This window comes from Athene noctua, chromosome 2 (genome assembly GCF_965140245.1).
Source record: "Athene noctua chromosome 2, bAthNoc1.hap1.1, whole genome shotgun sequence".
NCBI classification, from domain to species: domain Eukaryota; kingdom Metazoa; phylum Chordata; class Aves; order Strigiformes; family Strigidae; genus Athene; species Athene noctua.
In genome coordinates this window covers 51,190,299-51,205,258 of record NC_134038.1, presented here as the reverse complement: position 1 = coordinate 51,205,258, position 14,960 = coordinate 51,190,299, and the positions used below count along the sequence as shown (strand labels likewise).

The 14,960-nt window shown below is 41.9% G+C and overlaps 1 protein-coding gene across 8 annotated transcripts in view; it reads right to left on the bottom strand.

Moving 5' to 3' along the window:
* The window catches only part of ZNF521 (zinc finger protein 521), a 232,445-nt gene that overhangs the window by 27,978 nt on the left and 189,507 nt on the right, over positions 1–14,960 (bottom strand). For all 8 annotated transcript variants that reach the window (XM_074899058.1, XM_074899050.1, XM_074899051.1 and 5 more), the window contains one exon: positions 2,375–2,506. In XM_074899058.1, the coding sequence (XP_074755159.1) occupies positions 2,375–2,506 (132 nt within the window). The remainder of the gene's footprint in view (positions 1–2,374; positions 2,507–14,960) is intronic.

The window sequence follows — 14,960 nt, the reverse complement described above, 5'->3', positions numbered from 1 at the left end:
TATCTGCAGAATTATTTCTTCATGCTTACTGCACTTTGATTGAACACACACAAAACTGATTTCCTAGCAACCAACAGGTTTGAAAAGCATAGATGCCAAAGTCCTGTTTACTCTGTGTGCCTAAAGTTAAAGCTAACAAACAGCTCTGTATTTAAATGTGTTAATGCTAAAAATTATATCCCACAGCTACACTGGGGCAATGTCTATAAATGTGAAACAGAACTGCAGGTAAATTCTCTTTGGATACTTTAAGATCAACTCTGCCTACACACTGAATGCAAGGGTTTCAATAATATAAACATGTTCAATTTTAATGACTACAAAACAAGGCCCTAAGACTGTGTAACAGTTTACCTAGGAGACATACTATTAATAATTAAATTGTATATGCCAGAGGCAGTGTTTGGGTTGGCAGCACTGACTTCTGATGGATGCCTGGTGCACTGTGACCTAAAAAAGTTTGCATCTACAATATTAATCTGTATAGGCAGGGAAAGGATTTATTAAAGATGCTGGCATTTGACTTTGACTCCACTCCTAATCATTAAAATTATTCTAATTGCAAGGCAACAAAAAACATCAGAATATTGTTCTTCTGAGTCATACATTTTAATCACATTTCTCATTACCCTGAGAAAAAAAAAAAAAAAAAGATCAAATTCCATTTTCCATATAAAACTTATATTGGTGATTTTTACTTCTTGTTAAGATTCTAGCAAGACATACTGAAATAATTTAATGGCATATTGCTAATAAAACACCACTGTTTATGATTAATGCTCGGTGTCTATTTACCCCATCAGCAAAAAGGAAAAAGTGTTTCACACAGATTGGAATCGACTTATCTCCATACTCTTTAACACATTTTACAAGGCTACTGGCTCAAACATTAAAGGATTAGTTTTATCAGGGATCTTGCTCACATGGGGAACCGTCAGTAGGTACTCCTTACATATGCAACTGTTTAGATTGCATTTACAGCTCTCCCAAACTTGGAAATCAAAGACCCATAGCATTACACTAAAAAAAGATCATGTCATAATGTGTACACAAAGACAAGGAAAAAGATTAATAGAATCAGTAATAAAACTAAAAAAACAAAAAAGAATTATGGAACACAGACACCTAACAGGCAAACTGTTTACAGCAGTACCATCCATGCACACACATTAATATGACAAGCTGCGCAGTGAAGACAAACTATGTATTTTTTAAATTTTATAACCCACAGAAATGTGTGAAACCTGAACGCAGTGAGGTAATAATAATCACCAGCCACTGTATCTGAGAGATGAAAAATTTAACTTTAATTTTCCTCTGTAGTGCACACTTAAGTTTTATTGGGAGGGGAGCTGCCAAACAAAGAGAAGTAAAATGAAGGTATTAAAGGGTCTATTTGCCTATCAATGAAAATCCTTCACTCCCATTAATGGAGAACAGAAACCTTGAATGGCTTCCAGAATTAACATGCCATTGATGTGAGAATACCCAAAGTGTGTTTTGTCATGTTTGTGATTATCTTTGATTTTCATCTTGTAAAGCAAAATTGGGCATGTAAGCTACATATTAACGCTTATGTTTTAGGTTATCATTTTATGAAATGTTCTATTAAGAAGTCTTTAAAGAAACTCACAACAACTCTGTAGGCATCCTTTTAATGTGTTTTCATTTCCAACAACAGCATTTTTCTGTTCCTCATTATGGCCCAAACACTGCAGTGCTTAGCCCTACTGGGTCAAGTTATTTTCTCACTTGGGTTTTACTACTGAATAACACCACTGACTTGGGGAGGATTATTCCACACTTGGATTTGTGTGAGGGGAGAGCAGAACTTGACTTGTGGCAAGACAGCATGGTTTGCTTTCTAAAGCACATTACAAGGGTGTTTCTTCTCACCACAAGCCAACAAACACATGCAAGCAGGCTTTCTTACCCGATCAGAGGAGAATATTGCTGCACAGGCTATGCCTGGCAGCCCTTGCCCGTGGGGCCAAGTTCTGCTCTGAGTTATATCGTTTTAGATGAAACATCTGTGGCTTTAAAGCACAAATTTATGGGCGGTTTTAACCTCGGCGAGTTTGGAACGTGAAGGTAATGAATGTGATACTGTGGAAGGTAACAGACTATCGCTTCTGTAATTATAAAACCCTCAAACTTCCGACAGAAGAGCTTGAAATGCAGTTCTTAAAGATGGATGCCTGACCTTCCAAGGAGCTCAGCTTTCTAAACGATTTTTAATCAATATTACTAATGAGCACAAATGTAAAGTTCCCTCCTAAACCTGACCTAAAGCCAGCATATGACACAGTTGTAAGTGGAATTCTGCAAGCGCAAGCTAAGGGCACGACTGCGACAAGCAGTGATGGCCTCCTACCTGTAAAGCACACCGGACATTTGAAAGTGCCCCCCATGCCTTCAAAGCTGTGCTCTATCAGGTGGCACTGAAGTTTGGCAGGAGAGTCGAACGTCTGATTGCAGAGTTTGCATTCATGGTTCAGTCCTTCATCTGCGGGAGAAATCAAAGGAAAAGTGAAGTTCACCACAACTTGCTCCTTACCGAAGAGGAAGTCCAGCATGATCCGTATAGAGACTTTCTGTTTTCCTAAGCTCAGGAAACTGGATGCCCCTCAGCATCAGGCTGATGAAGTGTTCTCTTACCTGGAAGGTTTCAGAATGTACAAAGCTTAACTGGGCACTAAAAGCACATATTTTCTACATACAACTAGCACCAAACAGGAATGCATAGCATTAGACTTTAGTAGGAAATGGGAAGTAGGACCTGAAACATCATCTCCTAGCAGAGCTACCTGATCACAACCAAGTACATTTGCAAAATGGCGCGTGAGGAATTTAATGCTGATCACACATCATCCCATCTACACGGCTAAGAACTGCGAACAAATGCATTTTTGGCACTCTGGCTGACGTGGAGTTTCTCGTAACCAGTGTGAGAGGGGAGGGTAGTTTATACCCTCACATCACTCCTGCTCCATGTTTCCAGTCCCAGGGGCACATGCAAAACCTTTTGCGAGCCGCAGGATTTCCCAGCTCCCTCTCTGACAATCCTAGATTTTTTTCCCCTTTATTTGCATTTCTCCTCTTAACAGCTCAGAAAAGTCCCCCTGTGCCTCCTGACGCAGTTTTCCCGTCAACGTCCTGTGGCTTTAAAACCCTTCCCACTCCCCACCGCTTGTTCCTCCGCTTCCTCCCATTGTCCTCCGAAGGCCGGCTGGTGCCTGGCACCAGGTTCCCTTCCTGAGGGTGCTGCAGGATTCATCCACTCCGCCATGAGGGCAGTCAACGGCTGTCCTACTTAGAAACAGTTGCTAGGTAAGAAGTGGCTTCCAGCCCTGCTGCAGAGGCCTCAATTCCCACAGCGCCGCTTAGAAAAGGTCCTTCTGTATGTCACCAGTGTGCTACACGAGTAGCATTGATCTCTCAGGCAAATACTGTATCTTATTATTAAAAATCAAGCGGGAATAAAACACTTGGTGACTGGCACAGCTCCCTACCATTTCTTGGGTGAAAAGGAGTGACTTAGGAGAGTGCCCTGCCCACCCCAAACACTTAAAAGCCACACTGCCCACCTCCTGCCGATCAGAGTGCTGCCTGCAGTGATTAGTGACCGTAATGATGGACGTTTGCAGTTGGCAGTTGCTGTAGAAGGTGAAAGCAGAGACAACGATTTGTACTCCACACACAACCCTCCCCACCAATGTAAAGAAAACATGACACAGTGCTCGGGTATCTGAGTGGGGCCACATGTCCTCTCAAAATGATCCTTAGTAACTTATCAGAATTGAAAAAATGTCAATGGTAGCTCTCAGCTTTCACGTCTCATTAGTTTGAAAGCTAAATGTAGTAAGTCACGGCATCTTTAGCAAAGGGTGGGAATTTGTGGGCTTTGGGTGGGAATTTGTGGGCTTTGGACAGTTCAAGCTAAGCCAGGCAATGGCAGCTGTTCTGCAAGTGGGAGTACCGAAAACTACCATCACATGGTTTGCTATGAAGTGTCAGAGCACTTTATAATGAGAAAGTAAGGAGCAGACAAAAAATCAACAAAGCCAAAAGATTTGGGGTGGTGTGGCGGGGTGTCTCCTTTGGAGTACACAGGCAAAAATACATAGAGCACAAAAATTTCTACCCTGACAACAGTCAGTAACTGGGGAGCTCTCTCTTCGCTGAACACCTAGCTCTCATAATGGTCATATATGTGGCATCTCCATTGCCTTTCACAGTAAAACCATGATTTTCATGTAGCAACTGTGAAGGGAGTGTAGGACCCAATTTTGTCTCTTTAAAATGGACATATTGTATGTGGCCATTTTTGTACCTCTCATGTATTCCTGTTGATCTTGGTGCAACAGAGAGGTGCCACGGGTATAGACAAATATGGCTGAGCACTGCCCACGTGCTCACACCGCAAAACACAGACTTCCCTTCATCCTCTACCCAATCCTTCATTAAAGCTGTGTTCTATATTCCTGCCTACCTCCACATGCTGAAGAGCTATCAGAGGGGTGTAAATGGCAGGTATGTTCTGGGGGTCATCTGAAAAAAGGCCAGCAGCCCTGGGAATCCCATGCCCACAGACTACTGGCATTGAGGTACCCATCTCTGTTACCCACATCAGACAGAAGAAGTTTGCTGCTTTTGATTCCCAGCCCACCTGACCAGGCACCAATTTAGATCTGCTGAGGATGCCTGTCAGTGCAAACTCGGACAAAGGCTCAGGTCAATCTTAGCTGTTTTACCACCATGGTCTCTCTGGAAAGACCGGAGTATGGAGGCAGCGGAGCACAGGCTGCTGAGGTAGGTGACCTATCCAGCCAGTCACACTGGTAGTCAGGTACTGTTGGCTGAACATACTCTCTGCAAAAGACTCTCTGGGGCAGATTAGGGGTAAGTAGACACCTTCTCATCAGGTAGGTGACACCTTTTGTAACTCTTCATAGGTAACCATTTATCAAATATATGTTATTTCCCTAGCAGGGGAAATTTTAGTGGGTTCTCAAGAGTTGCCTGGGATTTGGTGTTTTCCACCATCACTGACAAAATCTTCCAGTGTGTTCTGCTTTTGCTACTGTTGATAGAAGTATGGCCTGTGTAAGTACTGTCAAGGGGAATATGAGGGAAAAGAACCTGGCACTCATCAGTCTGTACATGTAAGAGAGATGGCTGCGTCCTGTGAGGCAGGCTGTATGCTGTGCTCTCTCAGCAGGCAGCAACCCACAGCTATGGGTAAAGCTGCAGAACAGCATACTGAAAAGAGGAGGAAGGCTCAACAAACCAAATATAAATGCCTCTTCTTTCCTGAACTTGCAAATCAATTGCGAGGAACGTACAGACTGCCACACGTGATCAGATTATTTCTCCTACATTCAGATCCTTGCCATGGTCATTACCCAACAGTTCTGAAGACAGTGCAAGTCCCCACAAAGGGTAATTATGAGCTAGAAAGCCTGTAGGGTGAAGTTTCTTCATCAGACTCTGCTGATACACACAGTCAAAGCAAAGGGAGCTCCATCTCAGGATCTTTCACATGTCAAGTGTGGAAGATAATCGATGCCAATACTCAAATCACAGAGTTACTGTTGGCAAAGTGTAAATGAACCATGCTAATATTCTTGAGCATGGGAACACTGAACGGGGAGTTCTTCAAACATTCCAAGGGAGAAAGACTTCCTAAAAAGTAATATTTTTATATGGAGGTACAGAAGACAGGGAAGGCTTTTTTTGTCTTTCCATTATCCTAGCTAATGGGGAAAAAGCAGGAGGAAAGGCATGCACTCCTAATTTGCTGAAGCAAAACTAATTTTAGTTACAGAGTATTTGTACTTGCTCAAGAAGAATTGAACCCCATTAAATGTAACCCTATTGTATTTTCCATATCACTCAGATTCAAGGCGATCTCCTGGTCACAAACATCAAAACCACTTTGATTATTGTATGTTGCAAATCCTATTTTCCTAAAGGCTTATAAACAGGGTTTGAAAAATCCCCTCACCCACTTGCCTGGGGCAGATAGGAAACTTCCCCAGGCAAGAGACATCAATTTGTGCAGAATCTAAGCTTTCTCTTAAAAATAAAATGTTTTTAGTCTTCTAGTTCTAAAGACCGCATTTAAAATATGACTACATTTGTATAACTAATAGAATAATTTCTTTCCTAAGTCCTACTGCTCAAAGAGTTAAACCCCTCCCCTCATACTCTTTTTCACTCATTTTGTGCACATCACCTGCTCTGTGCTACATCCTTGGAACAAAGGACAAGGTTCCAGTCCTTGAATTCAAGAACGTGAGACCAGCATCATTTAAATTTAAAGGAGACAGATAAGGTTACAGTATTGGCAGAAGAGCCAGGAATGCTGGGTTCCATTCTGAACTCTGACACTGACTTACTCTTATCCCCCTCGGGCATGACAAAATGGCCTGTGTTTCTCAGACTACCCATCTTTAAATTTTGAATTTCTACTTTAATAGGCTGACCTAATTAGTATCCCTTAAGACTTTTAATACAACTGGGACAGTGGAGGCTGGAGGAGAGTCCAGGACTATCTACCATACACAGAAGACCCAGAATCATTGCTATCTGCCTTTGTAAAGGATTAAGATATGTCTGGGCACACAACTGCCTGCTTGCTTGGGTCATACAGCACTGCAGAAGGATGAGGGAGCGAGGCTTTATCCCTGTGCTCTGCTCTCCATAGAGAATTTAAAAGCACAGCCAGCATTTTATCTCCCACTGGCATGAAAGAGTCAGGGTGTGGCAGCTCTTGCAAAGGTGCCAGATGCAGAAAGAGGATGCAAAAGGCTCTTGTTTACACACTGGTCCCTGTCTAGCTCTTCATGTTTAGCAGCCAATTTGATAGGGTGCTATGGAACTGCAAAGTACGATATCATTAATAAATAAAGGGACGGTGAAATGTCACATTTTCAGTTTCCATTTGGGATAAATCTGAAACGGAATGGGAGTGCCAGATACAGTCCAAAAGGCTCTCCTTCCCTGCCGAACAGAGCTACTGCTCTTTGCTCTTACTCATGGAAAAGAAAAAAAAAAAAGAAAAAGAAAAAAGTGCTGAACAGCTTTAAAAAATTCAATCAAAATAATCTGCTCTTTGGAAAGGTGGCGGCTGACAGTAATTGGAAAATACTGTCTGACTCATTTATTAAAGTGAGATTCAGAGTCAATTGATTTAATAACCATTAGAATATTCTATTAAGGATATAATAGGTTGGCACAGCCCTATTTTTTATTAAGAATTATAGGTAAGAAATAAGCAATGCTATGGAATTTTAGACAACTGCTGTATGGATTAGACTAAAAATATGGCTTGCAAAATAGGTATAAAAGCAGCAACTATCAGGAGGAGGAATAGGAAAGTACATTACAGTGCAAATGAGTTAGCTGAATGATGAAAAAGAAATGAACCTTTAATATAAAGCCTGCATTTTTCCAAATCTAACAGAAAACTATGCACTGCATTCCCTGATGTGGTACATCGTAAAACAAGTCAGCACGTCCTTCACATTATGGATCCAACAACTCCATAAGGAAGGCAAGAAGAAAGTACCCACTGTACAGCACAGAACTGCTGCTTACTGTTGCCCTTACATGGTTAGGATATGAGTTTGACCATGGTTAAGACCTCACAACATGGATGAGGATGGTTTACCCACTGCTGGTAGGCAAATGAGTTTGATGTATGCAGAATTTCTGCATAAGTAAATTACTTTCCATTTGTAATCTTTATTCAGATAGTGTGAAAATGTAAACATGAATCAATTCTAAATAAATGCATTTAATATTCATATAAATGTTTAATATTTACACAAATATTAAATGTTTCAGTGGGGGTAGGTAGATTTTAATTGAGGTGCAGCCCATTACCTCAGCAAGTAACTAGATAACCAGCTATAAAAGCAAACAAAACCAGTTTGGTTTTCTTCATGCTGAGCATATACTCACATTTGGGGATCCTCCGTCTTTGCACTGGCTACCCATGCTGCAGAGTTACTGAGTAACTTGTATGGCAGGCAAGATCTCCCCACCCACACCCCTACCAGAGTCACTGCTTTGGATGACCTGGCCCAATTTGTGTTACCAACTCAACGCACAACTTCTTAATTTCATGGAAGGCCCTGATGTTTCAATATACGCTTTAAACAAGTGAAACCCTTTAAACAGCCTCTGGATTGTGTGTCCCATGTTTATGCTTCTTGCTCTTCAATAAAAACAAAACTAGAGCAGCTACAAGCAAATGTGCACTGGCTGACTTACATGCAGCTGTTAAGTCGGTAACCACTGGGGGCCCTCTTATATTGTCTGATCAACACTACAGCCATTACCGAGTACCAATTTGTAACAGTTTATAAGTAACTCTTTCTCTTATTCACCCTCGAGATTGTCCAGAAGGGTCCTTCTGCCTTTTACTCTGAATAAATCTATAGGCAAAAGTCCAAAGATGATGATGTCCTCCTGGTAAATCATCACGAGGCTGGGTCCATGCTTAAAAGCATTTGCTAAGAAGTAGTGTAAACTCTGCCCTCCGCACACAACACAGCAATGAAATGGCCTGCAGTCCCTGTATTTTTTTCAGGTCTAAAGCACGCACAGTTCCCACACTCAATGTGTTTTCTTTATAAATTTTTTTACCAAGCAAACCATGCCCCTAAACCAATTTCTCCTTCTTCACATTGCTTCCACTCTTCCCCAAGTTAATCTTGCAGCACACGTTTGTAAGACAGAGATCTAAGGAGCAAGGAAGGAATGCCATGGATGACAGCTCACCCCTTGGCTACATCTCACACTGAAAACTGAGGAAGGACAAAATACACCATACAACACTATAATTTGCAGAGTATACAGCCATCCGTGCTTCCCAGCTTATAGTGCTGTGTTTGTCTGCATCTTTTTAATTCTATCGGCCATACACCCACACATCAGACTCTCAGAGCCACTAGAGACAATCTCATTCCTGCTCGAAATTCGGTCTTAGGGCCCGCTATGGAGAGTAAGTGTGTGACAAGTATCCTCACCTGCTAAGGAACACACAACATCTCTTCCAAGCCTGGAAGTTGAAATGAAATAGCACCTGAAGTCTCCAGTACCATGTTCATAATCTCTCCCTGATTGTAATAATGCTGCTCTCATTTTTAATTTCTCAAACATTATCCCCCATGAAACTCCCCAATATCTCAACCCCCCTTGAAAAACACTATCCACCACAATGTTAATTTTGGAATCTGATGTGAAAAGCATGGGAATATAGTGATGAAGAAGGAGACATAGTAAAGGCAAAACATACAGTTGGAATTTACAGCAGAAAAAAGAATACTGCTGGGATTTACAGCCATGAGAAGAACCTGCCATGGAAAATTTTTTTTTTTTTTGAAGTCCTAACTAATGGTTCAATCCTGGTGGCAGAGGATGGAGGATTGAATGGAAAGACAGAGTACACCCGTGTTTCTCCTGCAGTGTCCAGGGCAGATCACCATGTGTTTGGAATCATGAGGGCGCGGGAAGGAAATATCTTCCTCACCCTCTCAGCACTGTCATCCTACATTTCCCTCTTGTGCCACATGCTACCAGTCATCTAGGCAGGTCTGCATGGTGGTCTGTGTTTACTCTTCATATCACTTTTAATGGAAATTACGATGTTAGCTAGAGACTGGGAAACTCAAAACATCAGGCTGCAACCTGAGCAATGTCTCTCCCCTTGCTTTTTTTCAGTTCAGAATGACTTTTGGGCAAGGATCTGCCCATGCCTAAAGAAGGAGGTGGACAAGACGCAAGAAACAATCATAGAATCACAGAATGGTTTGCATTGGAAGGAACCTTAAAGATCATCTAGTTCCAACCCCCCTGCCATGGGCAGGGACACCTTCCACTAGCCCAGGTTGCTCAAAGCCCCGTCCAACCTGGCCTTGAACACTGCCAGGGAGGGGGCAGCCACAGCTTCTCTGGGCAACCTGTTCCAGTGCCTCACCACCCTCATAGTGAAGAATTTCCTCCTTATATCTAATCTAAATCTACCCCTGTCAGCTAAAACAGTTAATCCCTGTTCTACACACACCCTGTTCTACTGCTACATTCCCTGATAAAGAGTCCCTCCCCATCTTTCCTGTAGGTAGCCTCCTTTAAGTGCTGGAAGGCCACTATAAGGTCTCCTTGGGGCATTCTCTCCTCCAGGCTGAACAACCCCAACTCTCTCAGCCTGTCCTCCTGGGGGAGGTGCTCCAGCACATCTAAACTCTTGAGTGACCAACAACTGTAGTCTCCCAAGGTGAAAGCCGAGCCCTGGCTATGACTCTGCCTTGAAGGATTCTGGCCAGGATCAGAAGGAAGAGGATGGGATCTGAACTGTGCTGTTGAGGCAAGGCCACGCCAGCTCCCAGCAGCATCAGGTAGGAAGCCTTATCAACATGCAGGGAATAAATCCTACAGCCTTCTGCAGTGTATTGCTACAGCTACAGCAAAGGGTGCTGATTGATAGAGTGACAAAGAGCTGGGATCCACCTCCTCAATTAAAGCAAAAGTTCATCTCTCCAGGGCCAGATTTTGAAATTAGATCTGCTTAAGGGAAAGCCAGTCTACTGCATCTTTCATTCCACTGTATTTTTGTCTGAAGCAAGGGATGCATTTCACTTCACCAACTGTTCACTTTTTTGCTTGGTTGCACTCACTTTGGCTGCTTGTAAGTGAACTCTTCTTACCACATGTGCCTTGTATGTTCTATTAAAGCCACAAATTGTCTGGCTTCAGTGAGGCTAGATGAAAATAAAAGAAGGGCAACTGGCAGGGTCTATTTCTTAATAACTGTCATGTTTTCAGCTCAAGTAAGAACGATTTAAATACAGCAAATGCCCTCTCCATCAAAGAACAGCATTTTCTGGGCAACTGGCTACCAGGAGCGAGTTCAGGAATTCAGCAACTGATGGGACATGCATAATTTGCTACTCCTTCTCTGTAACTGCACCAGGAAAAGGTATTCAGATTTGTTAAAAAAAAAAAAAAGTCTGCGTTGCATCACGTAACTATACACATTACAAGGTTACACTCCATCACTGAAATAAAATCCCATGTGATAAATCTTATTTTGGAAACAATTTTACCATGGGATATAAAAAGAAATTTAAGCTGGTAGGAATAAGCTGAGTGGCATGAGTTATTTGTAGACAAATGATCCAGCTCAACGTTTACCTTTTCAAAAAGCACTTAGTGAGCACTGATTAAAAACTTGGGAGACTGATCCTTCAAACACTGGCATAACTAGCTCAGGGGAGCAGGCCTCCTGTCCTACTAGACTTCTGTCTAGACTTTTTGTGGGACTAAATTCTGCCAAAGTGTGCAAGGTCAAGCCCTCCATCCTTACACTGAACAGTGAGATACAGATTATCTGCATATTACAGATAAAGAAACCAAACCCCAGAGCTTCTAAGTGTCTGTTTTCACAACCCCAGACTGAGAATGAAAACTCTCACTAAATTCCAGTGGATGAAGAATCAGGCCTTACTTAATCTGCCCATCGTTATGAACACAGTGTCGGAATTAAGGTCAGAATTGAGCTTTTCTTTGTTCTCTTCTGTGAGTTAACTGTCTATTTCTTTCCAAGAAGAAAGTTTTTTGGACCAAATCTTCTCTAGTAAAGTCAAATTACAATTTGAATGGCTCAGAGATTGCCTGAGCAAAGTAGTTATTAACAATTTAATCAAACTGTAGGGGGAAAACCTAATAAAAATGTCACATTTGTATTCAGAAGAATTAAGAACAGTAAAATATAAGTAAAAACTTTTGGCTTTTTTAGTATTGTTCATTCAATTTCAGTATTTTTGTTCCATGTACAAGCTACACTTTCTTTTTCTAGTTCTTGCTCTCTGGTTGGAAACCAGCTTTCTCTGTTATTTGATGTTAAATGCCTACTAGTAATGCCCACTCATCTGGGCCTTCTGGAGCTGGTGGAAATACAGGTATATCGACTTCTAAGTTTTGCACAAAGAAAACACAGATTGTTAAACAAGGAGAGGATATTTCATGTTGCATAAATAAAATGAAACTTCTAAATTGAGGGGTACTGGGAAAATATCTTCTTGCATGGAGACATTAAAAGCGTCAATATTAATTCTACATCACAGTGGACCAGCAGTAGAAATTGTTTTGTACACAACTCTCATCAGGTATTTCTTTTGTTCTGAGTATACAGAAATGGTCAGAGTTGCCTTCCTTCTTTTGGCATGAAGCCATTAGATGTCTGGAATATAGAGTCTCTAAATGCTGAGATGCTCTTTATCCAACCTACAAAGAACTGCCTGCTTACCTTTAAAAGAAGGGGAAGAAAAACAAAAATGGAAAAAAGAGTAGGATAGGATAGGATAGGATAGGATAGGATAGGATAAAATTTCACTGGATATTTGAATTGATAGCATGAAGAAATAACAGTGCTCCTCATACTTCCCAACACATCAGCTACTACTGATATTTTTTTCCAAATCTGAATGCCATTATATGAGTCAAAGATTATTTGTCATCTTTTTACATAGGTGAGGGGCAATTTGAAATGAGCAGCAATTGCTGGGATATTGATCCAGATCTTAAACTCATTTAGGGGTGTATCAACTTCCTGCTTTCTTTCCTCTTAACCTCCATCTCCTCACCCCCTGCACTCAGAAAAATCAGGGAGGAAGAAGCAGTTCAGCCCATTAAGGCCCTCAGGTCTATGCTGATAACTGGGCATTTAATTAGATTCTTTTCACACGAGCAAACTGCTTTGCTAGTTAGGGGAGATCTCTTTGTACAACAGTGTATTAAAATGATAAAGCTCACTTTAATATAAAGAATTATTTATATTGCTCATCTGACTTAGTTTGCTGTTTTATTTAGGAAAGCATGAGAAAGCTCAATTTTAATTTGTGCTAACCTTTCCCTATGTCTCTCTTTGATCCTGCTATAAAGCAAGCAAGCAGCTTTGGGCTCACATATCAAAAAAGGACCAGACTTCATTCTGAACATACTCCACTTTCCTTCCCACTTTCTCTGCTGGTACTAAGACTTCACACTGAGCTGAACAAATAGCTGTTGGGATTTCTATATTAAAAGTTCTTAGTTTGTGGATAAGAGAATAATGAGGGCAAATTAGTTATTTTTCCTCTGTTACATGTTTGTGGGTTGGCTTTTTTTTTTTTTTTTTAATTCTAAACGCCACTTTTGCAGATATATATACCAACCCTTCACCAAACCTAATTCCTCAATGAAGCAAAGACACCATTTCCCACTATGCTAGCAACTGAGGAGTGGTGCCTAAGAACATCCCCTCTCTCTAGCAAACTTTCAGGTGGCAGAATGGCAAAGTTATGAACATGAAATAATAAGGGAAAAAGAGGAAAAGCAACAGAGTAGAAGAAACAGAGAAGAATTGGCTGAAAAAGATCCATTACTGACATGCAAAGATTGGTTGGGGAAGGAGAATGATAAAGAAAAAAGAGGGTAGATTGGAAAGGCTGATGGAGGAGAAAAGGTCGTGAGTAGAAGCAGGACAAGGGCATGAAACCTAGGTGGAGGTGAAGAGGCACAAGAAAGTTTCAGTTTAACCCTCATTCAAATTTCGTTGAAGAAATGCAGAGAGGCATACATTTCCAGACGGAGCTTGTATAATTTAGTGCAGCTCCAATGGCAATAATGATAGATGTATTTTTACAGCCAAATGTCTCAAGCCAACAATGTTACCACTATATAATTAATAACAATAAGCAATTAAAAAGAACAGCAGGTTACAAGTAGAAGGCATCAAACTATATTATCAAAGGAAAAAAACCCACAGCACTATTATGAGAAAAATAAATGTATAGGCTGTCAGGTCAGTGTATATCCTCTCTAGATAAAACTTATAGAGCTGGAGAAAAATGTGGTGTGACATTAAATGACTCTGAGGTGATTAACATCAGTGAAAAAACAAAAAACACTTATAAGACTCTGAGGAAATCTGAAATGCGATATGAAAAACATGCCTGTAACAGCAAGAGAGGTGGCTGACCACTGTAAGGCTTTTACTAAGACATATTCTAATAAATAACTTACAAGACTTCATTTGTTGGCTGAAATATTCTCTAAAAGGCCCACTGAGTTTTCATTGTGTGTATGTGTCAGTTCATTTAAATAAGAAGAGGTAGGAAAAAAAGAGGTACCCAGGAAAGGGTGGAGGATTCAAACCACACTTAGCAGGCGTGGGGAGGAGGGGGTCAGGAGATGTGGGGTTTTGATGGAACTTCTTCCATTCCCTTCTTTCCCCAGGGGTTTAGGCAAGTGCCAAGTTCCCCCTCTCCCTCCCTTTCACACACACACATCCCAGCCATCTCCCTGAAACTCATTACTCAACACCTTTCATTCTTAGGAACCCGTTCGGCTTCTGGCAGCCCCATTCCCACCAGGGGAGCAGGGCCCCCACCGCTGGACCCCAGCCAGGCTGCCCCACCGAGCCCCAGCCCTTCCACTCCTCCTGCCATGACGAGTTGTGCTTTGGTAGGCACCGAGAGCCCACGGGGCCGTGGCAGAGCTCCGCATGGCTGCGAGGGCTGGCCTGGGCCCCAGCTGGCCTTTAATGCAGCCAGGAGGTGTGCAAAGGGCAAACCAGGCTGCTGACACCCCGCATGGCAAAACCCCCTTCTGAGACAGGGCGAGACGGGCGTTCAGATCTGAGCCCTGCTCAGTTACGGCTATTTGGACTTGGGGGAACTGTTCTTCACCTGCCCAAGTAGCTGTGGGGCTCCTTCCGCACCATCCAAAGCCGTCCCAGTCCAGCTCCAAGTTTAGTGCTCTGGGAACATGCACAAGGTGTCTAGTGGTTGCTGAAACCAAATTTACTAATGCCATGTGCTGTAAAATCAGGAGAACGGGTTAAAAATCATGAGATTTAACTGAGTGTATGCCTGGAATTCTGCACTGGGCATTCAAGTTTGGGCAGTTGC